Below are 18084 nucleotides of genomic sequence, written 5' to 3'. Positions count from 1 at the left end.
TCCAGATCAGTGATGCTTTTTACTAATTACAATTATTCTGCGTATAAAGTAGACTTAATGAGGAATTACAAAGGCTTGAGCACTGTGAAGTTATTATTATTTTTATGTTAAAGATGAATCTGTTATAAAAATTAGGAAGGAAAACCATCCAGCCTCCTTCTACCCTAATAAATCATGCTTTTTTTCCTTTTCCCTTGCCACTTCTTCTCGGTATACTTATGAATTTTTATTTAATTGTCATCATCGTATACAAGCCATTTTGAGTTTAGCATTTTCCATCCAACATTCATTACGTAGAAAGCATTTCTTTCCATTTCCAACTGAACATAAGGGCATTCCACGGCTGCTTGAACCCATCCCCTGTTGTCAAAAATGTAGCTGTCTCCCAATTTATTTATTTATTTTTTGTTCCGATTTCGATAATGCCGCAATGAACATCTTTGCTCAAATTTAATTGTAACTTTTTATGGGGAAGGTTTTGTTTCTAGAATAAATGGAATGGAATTTCTGTGCCAAATTCCAAGCAATTTCAGATGGTTAAGGGAAGTTGAGAGGAGGGTAGTTAAGAGAAGTCATTTGGAGGAAGATGCAGTAGGTGACTCGGTGTCCTGTCACCGAGGTGAGTGTACAAAGAGGTGAGTGTACCAGGAAGAAAGGGGAGGGCTGCTGGCGAGCTCCAGGGCCGAGGCAGGGCGAGCTGAGAGCACCTGGAACATTCTGCTGGGAACCTCTTTCCCTTTGTCAACCAACATGATTTGTGGCTTTGGGTTTGAATCAGACTCACTGGGACTCCGTGCTCCTCTCACTGGGGAGTGGGCTGTCACTGGGGCTGTTACTTCCTGCCTGAAGTCAGGGTGGGGAGGCCTTGGCTCCAGCCTGGAGAAAGCAGCAGGGGGAAAAGAGAGAACCAGGCGGAAGGGATGCGGCTAAATGGTGAGCCAGAACGCCTCCCCCGTCAACCTACAATCAGCTGGTGTTTGCCAAGACTCTGTTTCTTTTCTTTTTTTTTTTTTTAAACTTTCAGTTTATATATATATTGATTGATTGATTTATGGCTGTGTTGGGTCTTTGTTTCTGTGCGACGGTTTTCTCTAGTTGCGGCAAGTGGGGGCCACTCTTCATCGCGGTGCGCGGGCCTCTCGCTATCGCGGCCTCTCTTGTTGCGGAGCACAGGCTCCAGACGCGCAGGCTCAGTAGTTGTGGCGCACAGGCTTAGTTGCTCCGCGGCATGTGGGATCTTCCCAGACCAGGGCTCGAACCCGCGTGCCCTGCATTGGCAGGCAGATTCTCAACCACTGTGCCAGCAGGGAAGCCCGACTCTGTTTCTTTTCACCCAGACACTGGGGCAAGGCAGTCCTTCCATCAAACCTGGAAGCTGGGAAGCTGAAGGAGAAAAACTAGCCTTCAATGAACAAAATCACAAAGAAGGCTCGTCGAACCCAGCATCGCTCACCACTAACGGCTTCATACCCGAGCTGCTCTTTTACTCCCCCCCCCTTTTTTTTTCCAGCTAATGGGTTTTTACTAGTTTTGTCAAACTGCAAGTAAATAACCTAGTGAACTCTGTCTTTGCTGGAAATAGTCTTTTGGAAAGAAATGGTTTATTTTAGGAAAGAGGAAAAATAAAGCCGAACCACAAAACAAGGCTGCATTATGAGATTTCCAATTTTGCCGTGATTTTGTTCCCTGGGTAGATTGATGCCGCAAGGATTTTGATAAGAAGTTCTTCTATGGTAACGAACGAACGCAAAATTGAAAGCCTACTTCAGCCCCATTTGAGCTCACACTGTTATCACTTTGTCTTTTCACCAATTACCTGTCTGTGTGTGCTCTTCACCAGCCCAGGCTCTGTGGCCACGTTCACTGTCCTGGAGATTTTGACATCTTCTTTTCATTTAATTTTATTTTTTTGACTATAGCAGTATTCCTAATATTCCCACTACCCCTTACCTCCCAAAACCCCACAATCCTGTAGGAAAGGTGTACACATTTTAGGAATCAACATATTTATCTGCAAAAGGAAAAGTGCTAGTTTGCATGGCATCATTCTCAAAAATATGCAGAAGCTAAACAATGATGTTGAAATCATCTGACACGGGTTCATATAGGGTTCCATTTCTCTGTCCTACCAACCTTCCAGGCAAACGAGACTCCAGATAACCTTGATTAAAACTTAAGATACAACCTAGAAAGGACTACAAATATATTTTAAAATCACACTTCATTACTTTTTTATGTCGCTAGTATTTTTCACGTTCCGATAGCACTTTTAAACCCATTTAAAGACCTTAGAAGGGTCCAGGGACTGTTTGGAAGCAGTCTTTGTGCTCCAGGAAAAATGAAGGAATTAAAAAAGTGATAAATGAGGAAAACCAGACAGAAAGGATTTACACTACGTCCTGTAAGCAAGATGCCATTTGCTGTGTATTCTCTGAAAATCACTTTGCCTTTGTGGCTAATCCATGAAGGCAAACTATTATTCAGGAGATCGGCTAGACCCCAATTGTAAAGAATGACAAGTGGAACCAAGGACTGGAAAAGAAGGAAAAAAATCTCTGAGTAAAGGAAGGGGATGGGGGACTTGGAATCAGGTAGCAAAGGATTCAAGGAGAATTCATATTACGGAGATCACACAGAACTCGAAGTTAGGACTGATGCAGTCTGCAGTGAGTGATGCTTAGCATTACGTGGATTACAGTGTTTCTGATACAATGTCTCATTTGCTTCTCATGGAAACCCTAATAAATATCACTGTTCATTTTGTACGTGGAGAAAGTGACACTCGTTTTGGCTACAAATTAGAGTAAGTGACTTGTTCGATATCACGACTTGTTCGATATCATGCAGCTAGAAAGTGGTAGGGCTGGAACAGGGGTTCTGAACTTCTGACTCTTTTATTGGTGTTTTCAGACCACCATCCTACCTCAGGTAGCAACTTGGAAGTTAGAACTGCAGTGTTGTTTAGAGATGAGGGGAGTTTGGATGGGCTCTGAGTTCAGCAAAGGAGGAAAGATGGAACTAAGAAGGTCAGGAATAGAGATGCAGACGTAGAGAACGGACGTGTGGACATGGGGGTGGGAGAAGGGGGTGGGATGAACTGGCAGATTGGGATTGACATAAATACACTACCATGTGTAAAACAGCTAGTAGGAACTTGCTGTATAGCACAGGGAACTCAGTTCGGTGCTCTGCGGTGACCTAGATGGGTGGGATGGGGGGCTGGGAAGGAGGTCCAAGAGGGAGGGGATATAGGTATACATATAGCTGATTCACTTTGTTGTACAGCAGAAACTAACACAACATTGTAAAGCAACTATACCCCAATAAAAAAAAAAAATAACCCAGGAAAGGCAAAAAAAAAAAAAAAAAAAGAAGGGGTCAGTTTCTCCACACTGGACATAGAGCAGTCAGGACAGATGGAAATTCGTAGTCCTGCTAATCTGCAGGAGGTGGGGCTTGATTTGTTCTGTTGCATCTGCCTGCTTGCGTGTAGCTTGGCTCTGATCAGGCTTTGGTTGGAGGTGCCGTGTGCGTGTCCCCATCCCAGGGCGGCGTTGTCCCTGGCTCCTTAGGGCAGGGCAGCTGCAGTGAGAGCGGGGCTGGGGACCTAGCTCTTCATCACAGTTGATCCTTGTTTTATTCCCTCTGCTGACCTGGTCTTACCTTTGAAGACAATTAAACATTCACTCCAGGCTAAAAGATCCCAGTGGTTTCACCTTTCTTCATGAACTCTGTTTTCTAATCCTGAAATTATATTGGCTTGATGACCTTGGGCAAGTCACTTAACCTATCTGAAACTTCACCCCATGGGACCCATAGGAATGTGCTCAAGTGTTTTCTTTTTTTTTTTTTCAGTTTTAATATTTTTTAATTGAAGTATAGTTGATTTATAAAGTGTTAGTTTCTGCTGTGTAGCAAAATGATTCAGTTACACATATATATACTTTCTTTTTAAAATATTCTTTTCCATTATGGTTTACCATAGGATACTGAATGTAGTTCTCTGTGCTCTGCAGTGAAGACCTTGTTGTTTCAAGTGTTTTCTAAGCAAAGTCCTTTTGGGCATTTGCAGTCACTGGCTATGTGTCCAAGGATTCAGAATGCCTTCTCTTTCACAGTATCTGCTTCTGCTTTTTCTTCCCAGAGTCGAAAACATGCCAGTAAAGTCCGACTATATTACATGCTTCACCCCAGGGACGGTGGGTGTCCCGCAAAGAGGCTCCGATCAGAGAATGTGAGTATCTGATGCCACATATTATCCTTGGATAATTTGTTCTGTTTGCTAAAAACTTTGCAGGTCTGGGAATTGCAGTTATGTCCAGCTTAGTGGGAAAGCTAAGTGAGTTGAAATCGTTCGCATTAAATATTACAGAAAATATGACATGTAAGCAAGTCTTTTCCTTTTTTCCTGCCAGAACTTGCCAGTATGGGGTTGGGAGACTTTTTGATGATACTGTGCTGGGACCTCACAGAGAAAAGAACAGACAGAAGGGCTGAGACAGACAGAGGCTGGCTGCGGGGAGGCGGGCACCTTCAGAAGACATGACCTAAGGGCAAACCTGTCAGAAAGATCAGATGCTTTGCTTTCTACATAATGTATGTTTCCTTTGGTGTGTAAAACAGAATGCCATTTGTTCATTTATAATGAAAGCTGTGCACATCTTGCAAATAAAAATATTCAGGGCTTTGATCAGCGTCACTTTTTCCTGAGGGAATGTTTACTTAGGAAGACAAATGACAATTAGAAAGTTGCTTTGAGGGTTTAATGTCAGAGCAAAGGGGTTCCCTTAGCCAGGCCAAGGCCAAGACTGTTGAGAGAAATATTGCTTCCTCCCAGCAGGGGACCCTTTTCCTAATGAGTGGAATATTCTTACCCACCCGTGGCAGAGACCCTCCATGATAAAAACTGCCGATGAAGCACAGAAACGCCTCCCCCTTTGAGGGCTGAGAGGCTGAGGACGTAGAATCCACACCCCACACTCTCACGTGCTTGTGATCCTGCTTTCTTTCTGCTGCCGTATCGATGCCAGTCTCATTAAAAATTAATACGTGATCATCAAAGAGACTGGACGAAAACTGTACTTGTTTGTTGTCACAGAAGAAACAGAGAGAGAAAGGTAACTGCATGTGACCAGAGGCAGCGAGCCGCGGAGCTGGCAGGGTCCACAGATTCCAAGCCCACGTCTCAGCGTCACAAGATGGGCCGCTCACGTACAGACTCATCTGGATGATGTGGATTTTTCTTTACTGCCCACTGAGGAGACAGAGACACATAAGCCACAGACCTGCGGCTTTAAAGAGACTTAAATATAGTGAGAGAGGTTAACACTGTATAAAAAATAGCTCTGATGCCACGGTGTCGGTGTTTGTTAACATTTGTACAAAGCCCCATGGAGACAAAGGGCGGGTGAGTCATGCCAGGGCCGTCCGACCAGGGAAGGTGTTACCGCAGAGTTGGCATGTGAGCTGGGCTCTTTGGGCTTGGATGGGTGGTACCAGATGGAGGCATGAGAGTGAGGGGAGGACAGGTGTTTTCTTGGGTGCATCCCTAGCAAAAGAACCTATTAAGACACAGGAAAGTTGGCCTAAGTCAGCTTTTATGTGATCTCAGAATCCTGTAACCACGCTGGAGTCCCGCCCTCCATCAGCTGTCTGTTAACAGAGAGAACAGAATTAGGTGTTTTATTTCCTCTTGAAGTTATTCAGCGATGTATCCCTTTATTCAATAGCCATTTACTGTCTAATCCTAAGAGTCAGAAACAATAGGATTCACGGACATTTGACAGCTCTTTGAACACAGATTATTTTCTATCCACTCAAATTCTAATTATGAATGTTGCACTTATATCTGAGCTCCTAGCGAGTGATCCATCAGGTGCAGGGGAGGAAAACCTTTCCTTTCTAGGTTCCTTGGCTGGTATAATAATTAAACTGACATAAAACACATGAACAGAAGAAGAACAAATTTCATTTCCTACATGTGGGAGCCCCAAAGATAGGAGACTCAAGGAGGTGACCAAAACAGGCAACTTTTATGCTTTTTAGACAAAGAAGCAAAGCAATAAATTTGTGAGGAATTGACACGACAAAGGCTTTTGGACTTGGGGTAGCAAATTAGTGAAGGAATAACAAGGTTGGTTTATACAGGCTTCTCGCACCCCTGAATTCTGTATCTTTGGTGATACGGATGTCTGTCTACCTCCTGGTACAGGGAAGGTGCCTTTTACATGGGAGATTTATTTCCTGCTTTCAGGGGGACAAAGGATGGTCAGAGTATCCTTCTTGGACCTTGCTGTTTCTTAAGTAACTTCATTAAAAAAAATCAATATGCCAAAGTGGCTTATTTTGGGGTGGGCTTATTTCTGCTCCCCTTCGCAAGCAAACAGTAAGGGGCACTGAGACTCCAGCTGTGACCTTGAGGGCACGATCTTTGCTGCTCTGGTCAGATCCATGTTTCACCCCGCTCAGGCTCCGGTTCTGCCAGACTCCTTGGGGTCAGTTGATAGAGGGGAAGAGGTTCAGATGTTACAGAAAGAAGTGTTTGCAAGGGTTCTTTACCAAAAGGCCCTTTAAGAACTTTTTCCTGGATTTTGAAAACTTAGCTCTACCAGTGATTTGTTGATTGAATTATTTTCTATGACTTGTTAATCATTGTCTGGAAGCAGATAAGTAAGTAGGAAAAGCAACATAATGATCTTACTTTTTAAAAGAGATGGTTGATGCCTTAATAGGCTGTATGGACATTTCACAGGAGTAATAGATCATTTCCATTAGGCATCTTGATGCATTGGATGCTGTGTGGAAGGTACCCCCAGCCCCTCTCCAGGGCCCTGAGAGTTGATGTTGGTAACTATTTGGGCCAGTTTTCTCTGGTACAGACTCATACCTAAGGGTTGAAAGACTAAATACACAAATCGACAATGGCCAGAACATATCTAAAAGTAGAACTTTGACCCACAACCTGCAGCAACCAGTCCAGAAAACCAACCCATTGCTATCCAGTAACCGGCCCAGAAGCCTGCCTGCTGTGAGTCAGACTTGTAAGAAGTCAGACCACCGTCTCTAGTGACAATCCAGGGAGTCAAAAAATAGCCCTGTAACAATAGGCCTCGAATGGCCAGGCTTGATGAACAGCTGACAGCTTCCCTAATTTCTGTCCCTGTTTCCAACTTAGGACCAACCAGAAAAAGCCAAATATGTACCCCCAACCAATCACATAGGCTGTCCCATTCTAGGTGGCCCACCTGCAGTTTCCCTAGGCCAACAGCCTCCAATCAGGACACGGGTGAAACCTACCCCTTTTCCATTATGAAGCTCCTCCACTTCTCTGCTTGCCTTTGAGTCGCCTCCAAATGCAGGTGATGTTGGCTGGCTGTCTTGCTACAGCAAGCTCTACATAAACAGCCTTTCTTGTTCCCATTTGGTTGGTGTTTATTTCCACAGGGTGGTAAAATAGGGATGAGAATAAGAATCTCTAAAGTACAGGTTCATCCTAAGACTCAACTGCACTAACCTGTTTATATAGCACTTTGTTTTCAAAGCACTTTCTGCAGGCATCATTATTTATTTATTTATTTATTTATTTGGCTGTCGGGTCTTCGTGGTGCTTGCGGTGCATGGGCTTCTCTCTAGTTGTGGCACGTGAGCTCTCTAGTTGCAGCGCGTGGGCTTAGTTGCCCCGCGGCATGAGGGATCCTAGTTCCCCGACCAGGGGTCGAACCCACGTCCCCCTGCATTGGAAGGCGGACTCTTAACGACTGGACCACCAGGGAAGTCCCTCTGCAGGCATTATTATTACTGAGCCTCTTGCCACCAGCACCTGTGATCTTGGGAGGATGTAATACTTTGGTCCACTTGCCTCTCCAGTGTTGCCCATTCTCCCACCTCCCCTGCTCCCAGGATCTGTGGTTTGCATCGTAGTGTTACTTGATCGAGAACACTTTTATGGCTGCCCCGAATATCCAACAAAAGGAGTGTTTCTGAAAATAGAAAACTTGTTGTTGATTTTCCAAACCCTGACCGCACATGAACCTTGGGCCCACAGTGATCCCTAAAATTGATGGGTAATGGCAGCCTGGGAATACACAGTAACTCTGAATTTACCTACAGATGAACAGAAGTGCCTGTTATTTTTCCCAGGGCCATTGCCATTTCTATTCCAGGTCATTTGACCTTTTGTTGTCGTTGTTGCTTTTTAAAAACTTAAATTCATTTCTGTCTTCTGGCCTTTCCAGCATTTTAAATTCCCTGCTTTACTCTTTAAGAATCCTCATTTGGGTCTCCTGTGTTTTTTTCCCGGAAATTTTAGAGCAAGACATTTTCCCCTTGAGGCCACAGAGTAAAATTAAATGCAAAATAAATTGTTAGAGTTGATTGCCTTAGAGAAATGTTCAGGAATCCCACGGGCATTAGAGCCAAAAAGGACTTTAAAGATTATCTAGTCCATCGAGAGCCTCGGTTTTCTACCAATGGTCCTTTTTATTATCTTCTCACTCACGGGTCACATGCTTTGAAAAAAAATTGTCTGCTTGGGAAACAGCACTTTTAAGTTAAAAAGGTGATTTAATTTTACTTTTATTTTCATTCTGTAAAGATAAGTAACTGCCAACTCAAATTGCCCCTTGGTATTAAATAAACAGTGTTTTTACATGGAATTAATGTAATTTCTTCTAAGTGGGGAAACTTGACATTTGGTTAGTGTGATTGAACGTATCACTCCTAAATATTTATATGGTTTCCCTTAGGTCTGAAATATTCAGCGCAGCTTGAGAACCTCCATTATCACGTTCACAGGTCCCTAAATATCCTGGGTTTCAGGTTGGGAGGACTTGATATAACCTCCCTCCCACCCCGTAATTACAAAGGTGAAAATAAGGCCCAAAGAAGTACCATGACTTGTCCAAATTTGTCAGGCCTGAGAATAAGACCCTCCCGGCTTCCCTAAATCTTATTCCTGGGCTTCTTCCACGTATTTTGAAATTGTATCTCATTTGGAGTCATGGAAGCCATTGCTGGGTCCATAGCCAGAGAATATTGCTGTTCTGGGGCAAAGTAATAATAGTAACTGGTGCTTATCAGGTGCTTCCCATTTAAGTTCTAAATGCTTTATATACAACCACACATTTCATCCTCACACCTCCTGTGTAAGGCAGGAGCCAGCATTATCCCCAAGAGAAGCAAACGGAAATCGAGATTAAGGCATTTGACTCTGGTCCTACAGCTGGTGAGTGGCAGAGACAAGGCTGGGAAAACACGAAACACAACAAAATAAAATTCCCTCTGGCCCTGCAAACTAGCTGACCATGCCACTCCCGGAGACAGGTGGTGAGCATCTACTAAGTGCTGGGGGCACAAAGATGGAAGGGCATGGAACCTTCCTCAACAGAAATCAGGATCTAGTCGGGGCTTCAACGTGCAGATCATGTCTTTTCATACAGCGTGCTAGGCACTACCCTAAACATATGTCCAGGCTACCATCAACAACAATAATCAATAAACAATCTATAATAGGAATAGCAAAGAGTTTTATTTGAGCCCAGAAGACAGCCTCTCAAACAACTCTGAGGAACTGCTCCAGAGAAGCTTGGTTTTCAGCACAGTTTTATGTCTTGTCGGAACTAAGAGCATCAAACAAATCAGGATACCTTCCTTCAAGGTTTCAGAAAAAAACACAAAAGAAGAAAACCCACCACCACATAACACAGTGAGTCAGTATGGCCTTGGCGCCTGGGAAGGGGGTCTTATCATGGAAGGAGCGCGAGCATTGGTGTCCCAGGAAGGGAGACATTTCATCTTTATTTTTAACATGGACATTCTTTACTTTTGGTCACTGTGCCCTTTTCTTTAATAATTAAAGCAGATGTACAGTGTAGGTTTGATAGGCCACAAACAGGCTGTATTAGTTAGCATAAAATTCAAGTTAACTCCTGTGTAAGCCAGAATGACCTTCCCATACCTCAATATGTGAAAATTTCTTTTCTCACTACCATCTGGGCACAGGGGAGGGGTCCCCGATCTCTCCTGGCAGGATGGGGCAGGACAGTGTTTCCTGGAGAAAGGGACCCTGAGCTGATTCTTGAAGGGTGGGATGTGGATGATGCCAGTGAAGAAGGGTGGGAAAGGCCTCTCCTGAGTGTGGCCTCGACATGAGTGATGTCTTCAGGGAAACAAAATTCAAAAGTATTTCTAGATGCAAAGTGCTAGCGGGTGGCTGTGTTCATCTCCTTGGGCTGCTGTAACAAATGACCACAAACTGCTTGGCTTACAACGATAGACATTTATTCTCTCACAGTTCTGGAGGCTACAAATCTGAAGTCAAGGTGTAGGCAGGACCTCCCTCTGGAGGCTCTGATTGACAGTCAGGTCCCCGCTTCTCTCCTCGCTGCTGGTGGCTGCTGAGAACGCTTGTTGTTCCCTGGCTTGCAGCTGAGTCACACCAGCCTGCTCTCTTCCCCGTGTGTATCTCTGGGCGTCCTCTCCTCTTCGAAAAAAGACCCCAGTCATCCGATTTAGCACTCATTATAATCCAGTGTGACATCATCGTAATTACATCTGAAAAGACCCTATTTCCAAATAAGGTCACATGTCCGAGGTGGACCTCAATTTGGGGGGACAGTATTCTCCCAGCACAGCAGTAGAGACAAAAGGGGGGATTGGATGGTAGACAAAGGTACAGACCCGTACTGTGCATAATATTGACATTTACTTTGTCAACATTTTCCATTTTCTCGACTGGTGTGCTGCCGAATTCGTGGGGCATTCTCAAAGAGGGGTGCATCTACTGAGGATGCTGTGCCTTGGCTTCCAGTTGCACATTTAGAGCTAGAAGTGGGGATTCTGTCCCTGGCTCAGCTGCCTAGTAGTTGTACAGCATTGCTTTGAACTTCCTAAACCTTCGCTGCCATGGTTTTATAATCAGGGATTACAATGACTGCCCTGCTTGTTTAGAAGCTTCCTGTTTGCGAAGCTGTGTAATAAACTGTAAAGTGTGTGTAAAATGTTCCTTCATGGGATTCAAAAAACTTATTTTCTATTAGTTCCATTCTTTCATCTCTGCAGTGCAATATACAACTCCTACCTTCCAGTTAGGGGCAGGCCTGCTGTGCACATCCGGAAGACTCGAAGAGCAATTAGGAAATCCATAGGTGTGACTTAATATTTATTTATGTCTTAACCCAGGGGTCAGAAAATAGCCACCGGCCAAATGCAGCCACTGCTTATTTTGTAAGGTCTGCAAGCGAAGAATGGTTTTTACGTTTTTAAGTGTTTGGAAAAAATCAAAAGAAGAATAATACATCGTGACATGAAAATTACATGGAGTTCAAAAATTAAGGCTCATAAATAAAGCCTTATTGGAACACAGCCATACTCAATCCTCTCCATACTGTCTAGAGCTCTCCTCACATCACACAGCAGAACTGAGTAGTTGCAGTGGAGGACTCTTGTCCCACAAAGCCTGCAATGTTTACTCTCTGGCCGCCACACAGGAAATGTTTGCCCACCCCTGTGTGAAGTGGATGATTCTGGTGAAGGAGGAGGTGAGTTGTCATCCCTCTGGGTGGCTGTCTCCCTACTCATAGGAATGATTCCTTTGGAACATTCCAGACTCTAAAGCTGCCTTGTCTTCTGTTCATTTCCAGAGTTTCGTTTTTTTAGGGCCCAGCAGGTTGAAGGTTGTAAGGAATAAGAAGTATCATTCCCAACCCCTGAACAGGAACTTTGTTGCTATTTTGCTTTGTTTCTTTCAATAAGATAGATTGAAATTTACGAACATTTGATGTTGTAAGAATCAGTTTGAAGTCCGCCACACTGTGGAAACAATGAGGATGGTTTGTTTCTTCTGCCATCTTCCCACCAAACTGAATTTATGGTAACCAGGACTCTTGAGTTTTCTGAGACAGCCCTGATGTAGAATATTTTTTCTTGTCACTACAGATCAATTATATGTCCTGAAAAATCTAGTATTTCCTCTCCAAACTGTACCCAACAGGGGAGTAACACTTTTGTTATACAAACACACAGATGATAATTGAAATGAAAAAACAGATGTGAATGTGTAGTATGGCACTTGAGCTGTATACAACTTCCTAGGCCTGCGACAAGACCTGTAGCTTGGGAGTCCGGTTCTGAAGCTCATTTATACTAAAAAATATATATCATAGTCATTACTTCCATCTAGAATCTGATTCAGAGGAGAGGAAAGAATTCCCCAAAATGACAGCTATGAAAGTAATTTTTTTAAGGTGGAGGTAGTATCATGGGTGTTTGATTACTGTCAGCCTTGTGGCCTCCTCCTGTACTCTGTAATCCCATTATTATATTGTTATCATTGGATATATCCTCTCCTTAGCAGAAGACTTATTAAGCCCTTTTTATGTGTCAGGCCCTTTACTAAATACTTGGTATTTATTTCATTTGAACTTTACAAGTGCAAGTAGGAATCTTCATTGCCTCCATCTTAAAAAGATGTGAAAGCTGAAACTTAGGTCAAGTATCTCATCCAAAATCGTACACCTTGTAAGTGATACAGCCAAGGTTCAAACACAGTACAGTTTAGCTCTCGAATCTGAGCTCTGAATTACTATATATTCTTCATTTACTTAATCTTTCATATTAATTGGCTGTCTACCAAGAGTCAGGTGCTGTGTTAATTACGGAGAATTTAATAGCAAATGAAACAGATACAGTTTCTGTTTACAGTGTTTACAGGATAGTGTGGGAAATGGACACTAATTTAAAAAATCATACAAATATCTAAATGAAGGAACGTAATGGAATAGTAGAGAATGGGGAAATCACAAGGTCTTTGGCAACAGGGAAGTCTTCTCTGAGTAAGGATTAGTCAGAGCAGTGAGGGGAGACAGGAGAATTCCAGACAGATGGAACAGCATATGCAAAGCGTCTGCAGTCAGAGAAATCACAGCGTTTAAGGAATAACAAGAAAGCCAGCATGGCTAGAAGCCGTGCGGTGAGGTGCAGAGAATGGATTGATGGAAAGAAGAGTCTCATCTACTTTGAACTGTCAAGTATCAGACTTTCAGTTGTTTCCTGTGTCGATGAAAATCATCCATAAACAGTCTATAATAGGAGTAGAAAAGAGTTTTATTTGAGCCAAACTGAGGGCTGTAGCCCAGAAGACAGCTTCTTAGATTACTCTGAGAAACTGCTCTGGAGAAGCATGGATTTCAGCACAGTTTTATGTCTTGTCAGAACAAAGAACATCAAACAAGTCAGGGATACATTCCTTTAGGTTTTCAAAAAACCAGATCAGCACGCACACAGCGAGTCAGTATGACCTTGGCACCTGGGAAGGGGGTCTTATCATGGAAGGAACACCAGCAGTGGCGTCCCAGGAAGGGGGGGGCATTTCATCTTTATTTTTAACATGGACATTCTTTACTTCTGGTCAGTGCACCCTTTTCTTTCATAACTAAAGCAGATGTATAAAGTAGGTTTGATAGCCACAAACGGGCTGTTCTAGTTAGCATAAAATTCAAATTAAGCCAGAATGACTGCCCCATACCTCAGTATGTGAACATTTCTTTTATCAACTGAAAGAGTATGGCCTTGGATGAGGGTGACGGCAGTGGAGAAAAATGAGCGATAAATAGATCTGAGGGACAATGAAGTAGGTAAAAATGGATGAAGTGGATAATGGGTGTGAAAGAGAAGGTGGTTTCTGAATGACTTCCAAGCTTAGAACTTACACCACTCCATGGTGGCCGCTCCCACCCACCTCCACCCTCCCCCCCCGCCCCGTGCCACAATAACCTTGAAGTTGTGACCCAGAGACCAGAAAGATCTGAGAAGCAGGGAAGGACATGACGAAACCCTTTGTCCATGTTGCTCCAGGCTGAGCAGGGCTAAAGTGGCGTAGAGGTGAATTTGCCCCCAGCCAAGGGGTATGGGGCAGCAAGGGAGAGGGACAGGGGGGCTTTGTCCTCAGAGCTTCTTCCCAATCAAGCCTTTCTACCTCTCTGATGGAGGGTGAGGACACCCAGGGGCCAGCCCAGGGCGTGGAGCCCAGAGAGGCACGGGCTAGAGGTGCCCTCCTGGTGTGCTGATATCCAAAGGCAGGACAGTGCGTTGAGTGAGTTCAAGACAGTCACCAAGGGAGGGGCTGCGGACAGGATAGTTACCAGAACCCCGGTACCCTGAATGAAGGATACCAGCAGGAAGTTATTGCAGGCGTCCAGAGGGGACACGGAAGTTGGCGGTAGTTGGATGATACGCCTCTAGCAGGAGGACTGGATTATTTAAAAGGTGGGAACAGTTTAGGTGTGGTCTCAGGACCTAGGTCCAGTGATTCCCAGGGGGTCCATCCCGTTCTTCCTTTGTTTAAAAGGCAGAGATGGTAGGACCCAGAGAGCACGATTTTAGACTTCTTGAGTGCATGGGCTTTGCTTACTCACCTTTGTACCTTAGCACCTCACACAGAGGGGTTCCATAAATGATTGTTCATATCTTCATAATAAGCTATTGCCCCATTGTTTTTTTCTTTAAAACAATTAAGACTTTAAACAATAGTTTTAATTAAAAAATGATCATTTGTATAGAAAGTCTTCTAGAACATTTCCATGAAATCATAGTTTAGTTATACACCTATCGAAGTGGTCTTGTTGAAAGAATATTTTGTGAAATTGGCTTTGTTCAAGAAAACTGAGGGTTATGGCCAGTTTCCACAAGAATCTTGACCAGGTTCTTGGTCCCATGGGGGTCACATTCAAATAGGAAAATCCCAAAGAAAGGGAGAGGCAGGTCCTTGGAGGGCGTGCTCTCACAGCACAAGCTGGTCCCTCCGGCAGTTGCTTCTGATAACCATCTACACGTCCTGACTCCATCCTCCCCCTTGGCAAACCCTACTGCCCTCTCACTGGACACCTCTGCTGCTAGGCATTGCCTGCCTTCACCTGTCTGCTTTTGGAGGCTTGATCCTATTTTACCAGAAATCAAGGCTGTGTGAGCCGGAGTTGGTGTGCAGCTCACAGAGGTAGATGTCCTTCCCAGATCCCAACCCCCTTTCAGCCATAAGACAAAAGGGACATGATAGTCAGGAAGTCCTTCTCTGGAGGACAATCTGGTGCTGCCTCAGGGGTGAAGAGGTCGAGAATGCCTCCTGGGTGACTTTAAGACTTGGAAGGGTATGGATCAAATTCCCTAGTGTGTGTCTTCTCACTTTGCACACCACTTGGGCCCTTGAAAATGAATCGAAAGATATTTTTGTTGAGGGTAGTTTGAATAAAAGAATTCTGGTGACCACAGATTGCCAAAGAGCTGTTTGATCTGTGACAGTCTCTCTCCAGCTGATTTCAGCTCTGAAAGGTTAGTTTCTATGTTGCTCTGAAATGTTAGCTTCTATGTTGGCTTTTTTGGGGGGCAGGTAGCATGGGCACACAGGAGCCTCCAGGCACAGGTGACTCGCTGGCACGTGACAGCTGAGATCTGCAGCTCTCTCCTCCCTTTCTGTTGTGTCTCCCCTTTTTAGGTGTCTGTATCTCAAACATATCTTCCCTGTCTCAATTATTTTTTTCCCCTGATAGATAGATTTCCTTGGTTAACATGCTAGAATCTCACAAAACATCAGTTTGTTTTTCTCTGAAATCCCAACTCTATCCTGAAAATTTTATCACTCATGTTTAATCAGATTTCTTTCCTTCTGTGTCTGGGTCCATTTATCTTCATCTCTTCCCTGGCTGCAGGGAGGGGTGTGAGGGCATCTCGCCTCCCTTCCCTGCTTTGTCCTACAAAGCCCCGTGAGTCTGTACCCTCGTGCAGCCATGTCATAAATCACGCCTGCTGTCACCCTGTTACATGACCCCCAGTGCCCGTTCTGTTTCTCCTTTGTCACCTCTGGGCATTCCTCATGCTCAGAATATTATTCTTGCAGAACAAAGAAGTCCGTTTCCTTCACTACCTTCTGGCTTGCAACCGTTTGGCTCTGTTTAGGTTGATGTGTTCATTTAGGAATATATGTATATTTTTCTTCTTGCCTTAGAACCGGACAAGGGCTTGTGACATTGGAATACAAGATACATTTTACCTTCATGTGGTCTAGATTTGCTGCAGGACATGCTGAGACAATGATGAATGTCTCCTGTTAAACACCGGAAAGCCTTGCAAAATACATTTTGAAAATAGGGATGATGCACTGAGTTCTACTAATTTGCAGTAAAATGGCTTTTTGGACTTGGATCCAGCGAACCTCACTCATGCACCTGCCCCATATCACAGACTGAGCTGGGAGCTCTGCACATGTGAGCTTATGTCAGTCTCAGAACATTTTCTCAACGTGAGCATTTACTGTGCCCGTTTTACAAATGAGATAAAGAAGGTTTGGGGCAGGTCATCTGATTCTTTCTCATTCTCCCACTTCCCAGTGGCAGGCTTTGATGCATTGACTTTATTTTTAAGAACACACTTTCACTCCTGGCTCAGCCATTTCATATATCGGTGACATCGGTAGTGCTGTGTTCCCACAGAACATTCTTCATGGGAGTGACTCAAGGAAATCTTCCACTCAGAGCCTGCCGTGGGCTGGAGCAATGTTTGCTGGGGCATCCCAGTCACGTTCTTTGTTCCCCCAGGTCCCTACTAAGGGTTGATGGCCTTACAGACCTATAGAAAATCTGAGGTTTTAGATGCTGAGGTGCCACCTGATTCAGTGTAATATAAAGGAAAAGTCACAGGCTTTGGGAAATTCCCTGGCATTGAATCTGGCCTCCAACTTCTGCTAGCTGGGTGACCGTGGTCAAGTGTCTTAATTTTTCTAAGACTTAGATTCCTCATCTGAGAAATGCTGCCAACAGCCCATATGTTCCAGGACTACTGAGAAGAATACATGTGATAATGTAAGCGTGAAGTAGGGAGCCCCCCAGAGCCTGGTGGGGGAGAGATGCCCTACACCTGTTACCTTCTTCTCCTTTCTAATAGCCCAGATGATGCTGAGTGTCTTCCTGCTGCTGCATTTGATAGGGGGAGAAACACACACAGACTGGTTAGAATGACCTAGTGGTGAAATTCAGTGGTCTGTATCCAGAACTAAACGCTGCTGAGAGATACATTTTCTGTAGAAGCCTTAAGTGATGGCCAAGGAACTAGACAAACTGAGAGGAAATATTGCAGTGTCCAATAACATTCTTGTTCGAAGGAACCTAAACTAATTCAAAGAGTGAAAAATATGGTGTTGGTATTTGCACATCAGATCTTTGCTTGGAGGAACACTTTCATCTTGTCCTGACTTGGCCGCTATCCAGTCCCCATCATTGAGTCTAAGCAGGAGAGAGTGAGATGTTTGGAACAGCTGCAGTGACAGCAAGCACGCCCCTAGGTCACATGCGTGGTGTGGTTGGTTGTACTGTATTCCCTTTCCTCCCGCTCACGGGCGGCATTATTCAGTCATGGCACAGCGACTTTAATAGATATTAAAAATGCAGCTGTTTAAGCATGTCATTCTTCAAACCCCATCGAAACTCTCTCTGGAAGCATATGTGAGCGAATGGTGCAGGACTGTTTCCTACTTGCAACAGGGATTGTTCCTCTTGATCTGTGACATTGTATAGCCAAATAGCCCTGTAATCATTTATAATTCCTCTATTAGCTTTGTCTTTTTGCCAAGTATAGTTAAAAGAAAAATTGTGTAGAAAAGGAGATGATTTTTACTGTAAATTCCTGATGGAAAAAGGCATTTTTCTTCGAAGTTATTAACTGGGTTTTACAGCTGACCTTTCAAGGAATGTCTATGGCTTCAGATACTCAAGAACTCAGCAAATATTGTCCTCTGTATAATTTAAATAGTCATTATAGTTTGGGCTGTAAGCACTGAATATGTATTGTAAGACACAATGTTGTTTTTTTAAAATTTTTGATATTTTATTGTAAAAGAAAAATGTCTGTTTCCTTTCTACACTGAGTGTTGGTTGACCTTTTCTTATTAAATTTCCTCATCACAGCTGTACGTAATCCTAGAAGGTCACTGGTTGGCATTAGCAATCCCAGAAATGAATGGTCATGATGTCACATCCTAGAATTGACAAATTAGTTTGTTTGATCTCTCATTACCCTTCTATCCATTGCTGTAATGGAGAA

At 43.8% G+C, this 18084-nt stretch overlaps 1 protein-coding gene across 2 annotated transcripts in view; it reads left to right on the top strand.

Moving 5' to 3' along the window:
• ZMAT4 (zinc finger matrin-type 4) overlaps positions 1–18084 on the top strand; it is a 352855-nt gene that overhangs the window by 127334 nt on the left and 207437 nt on the right. For both annotated transcript variants that reach the window (XM_082444191.1, XM_082444190.1), the window contains one exon: positions 4145–4234. In XM_082444191.1, the coding sequence (XP_082300317.1) occupies positions 4145–4234 (90 nt within the window). The remainder of the gene's footprint in view (positions 1–4144; positions 4235–18084) is intronic.

This window comes from Balaenoptera physalus, assembly GCF_965194825.1.
Source record: "Balaenoptera physalus genome assembly, chromosome: 21".
NCBI classification, from domain to species: Eukaryota; Metazoa; Chordata; class Mammalia; order Artiodactyla; family Balaenopteridae; genus Balaenoptera; species Balaenoptera physalus.
This window is presented reverse-complemented; position numbering and strand designations above follow the sequence as displayed.